The sequence below is a fragment of the Acanthisitta chloris genome, unplaced genomic scaffold (genome assembly GCF_000695815.1).
Source record: "Acanthisitta chloris isolate BGI_N310 unplaced genomic scaffold, ASM69581v1 scaffold156, whole genome shotgun sequence".
Taxonomy (NCBI): Eukaryota; Metazoa; Chordata; class Aves; order Passeriformes; family Acanthisittidae; genus Acanthisitta; species Acanthisitta chloris.
Genome location: NW_008677384.1, coordinates 914 through 2644, shown reverse-complemented (window position 1 = coordinate 2644; position 1731 = coordinate 914). Strand labels below are relative to the sequence as shown.

General features: G+C 39.9%; 1 protein-coding gene across 2 annotated transcripts in view; it reads right to left on the bottom strand.

Moving 5' to 3' along the window:
- The window catches only part of KATNAL2 (katanin p60 subunit A-like 2), a 22871-nt gene extending 21362 nt beyond the window's left edge, over positions 1-1509 (bottom strand). For both annotated transcript variants that reach the window (XM_009076463.1, XM_009076464.1), the window contains exons 1-2: positions 1457-1509; positions 922-1088 (exon numbers count right to left, since the gene is read on the bottom strand). In XM_009076463.1, coding sequence (XP_009074711.1) covers positions 922-1088; positions 1457-1467 — 178 coding nt within the window. In that variant the 5' untranslated portion in view covers positions 1468-1509. The remainder of the gene's footprint in view (positions 1-921; positions 1089-1456) is intronic.
- Positions 1510-1731: the final 222 nt, after the last annotated feature.

Below are 1731 nucleotides of genomic sequence, written 5' to 3'. Positions count from 1 at the left end.
AAACAGCTTGGGAACGCGGTGTACTTAGAGGCAGCAAAGTTGATGCAAGAAACTTGTAATCTTGTGGGTATGTCTACAACACTTCCAAATGGAATTCAGCATGGAAATAACCAAATATAGGACTTGTCAAGAGTGTTGCAAAGAATTTAGTAGGAAGGAGTACCACACTATAGATTTTGTTTAGCCTGTGTATACCACAATCTGGCCATGGACACAATTTAAGGCATGTTGCAAACTACATGCAGGAGGTGAGGCTGCTTATGCTCCCGGAAAACAGGGTGAAGCCTCCCTGCCAGCATAGTTGAAACTCTGAGCTTGGGTAAAGACAGAGCGCCCCATGTCAGAGTAGCTTTACTGACCAAAAAAGCTTGGGAGTTTGTAAGTGTCTTTTGGGGAGTTTTTTTTCCAGTTGTATCATGGTTTGAGCCTTGACTACCACTCAGTTTGACTAAGTATGATGTGTAATACATTTTCTTTCTTGATCCACAACAAATCCCTTTGGTTTTGTACTGCAAGACTGTTCCTCTTTGTATTAATACCAACCAGTAGGTTCTAGATGTAAATGTCTTTTTCATGCAAATAACCATAGAATCACAGAATCATTTAGGTTGGAAAAGCCCTCTAAGATCATCAAGTCGAACCGTTCCCCAAGCACTGTCAAGGCCACCAATAACCCATGCCCCCAGATGCCACATCTTCACAGTGGTTAAATCCCTCCAGGGATGGTGACTCCACCACTTCCCTGGGCAGCCTGTGCCAGGGCTTGACAACAGCTTCAGTGAAGAAAGTTTCCCTAATACCCAGTCTAAACCTATATCCTTCAAGCTCTTCATCCCATGAGAAGGGCTGTTAGCACACCAGGCAAATACACATTTTAGGCTGTGGAAACAAAAGCTTAGTTTTTGGAACAGAGCTACATACCAGTGTCCAGGACCTTTTTGGTAATTTTAGGATACTTTTGAAACTTTACAAAGTAATAGCTTTCATATTCCATTAGAATTGTCTCAAGATCAATGTTGTCACAAACTTCAAAGCCACGTAAACTTAATTTCGTCTCTTGTTCCAAAGCATTTGCAGCATCGACATACCTGACAACAAAAACCCAAAGATCAAAAAAGGAGTCGTTATTTTACTCTGATTTTTGAGAGAAAAAAACAAACAATGGCATTAATAAGTATATGGTATTTTTAAGCTGTGCTCAACTCTATTTATTACAAAGTATAAACTCTGATTGATCTGAAGTATTTTAAATTAAACAGGACATTTTTGTTCTAGAAACTGGAACAATTTAGTAAAACAAACAGCCAAAATAGGTTGTAGTAGTTTACCACTTTCTTTTATGAACCCACAGGCCCACACTGCTCATCCACCCAACAGGGGACAGAAGGACATAGTACAGAAGGTCAGACACACACAATCCCACAAATGTAGAGCACTGTTATTTAAAAAAACATACCCTTTCTCCATTAAATAATGTGAAATTAGAATGAGGAGATTTTTCCGACGAGCTTCTGTTTCCTTCCCCTCCTGTGAATTAAGACAGAACTCTAGATCAAATGTAATATTCGCTTTATTGCTGTAAACAGCATCTAAATGTAGCCTGTGGATACAAACAAATTAAGACAACAGCATGTAAGAACTGTGAAACAACTCACTGTTAACAAACACAAGGAAAGTGGCTTTCCGAGGGACCTTGACAGGTTGGCGAGATGGGCAGAGCAGAACCAACTG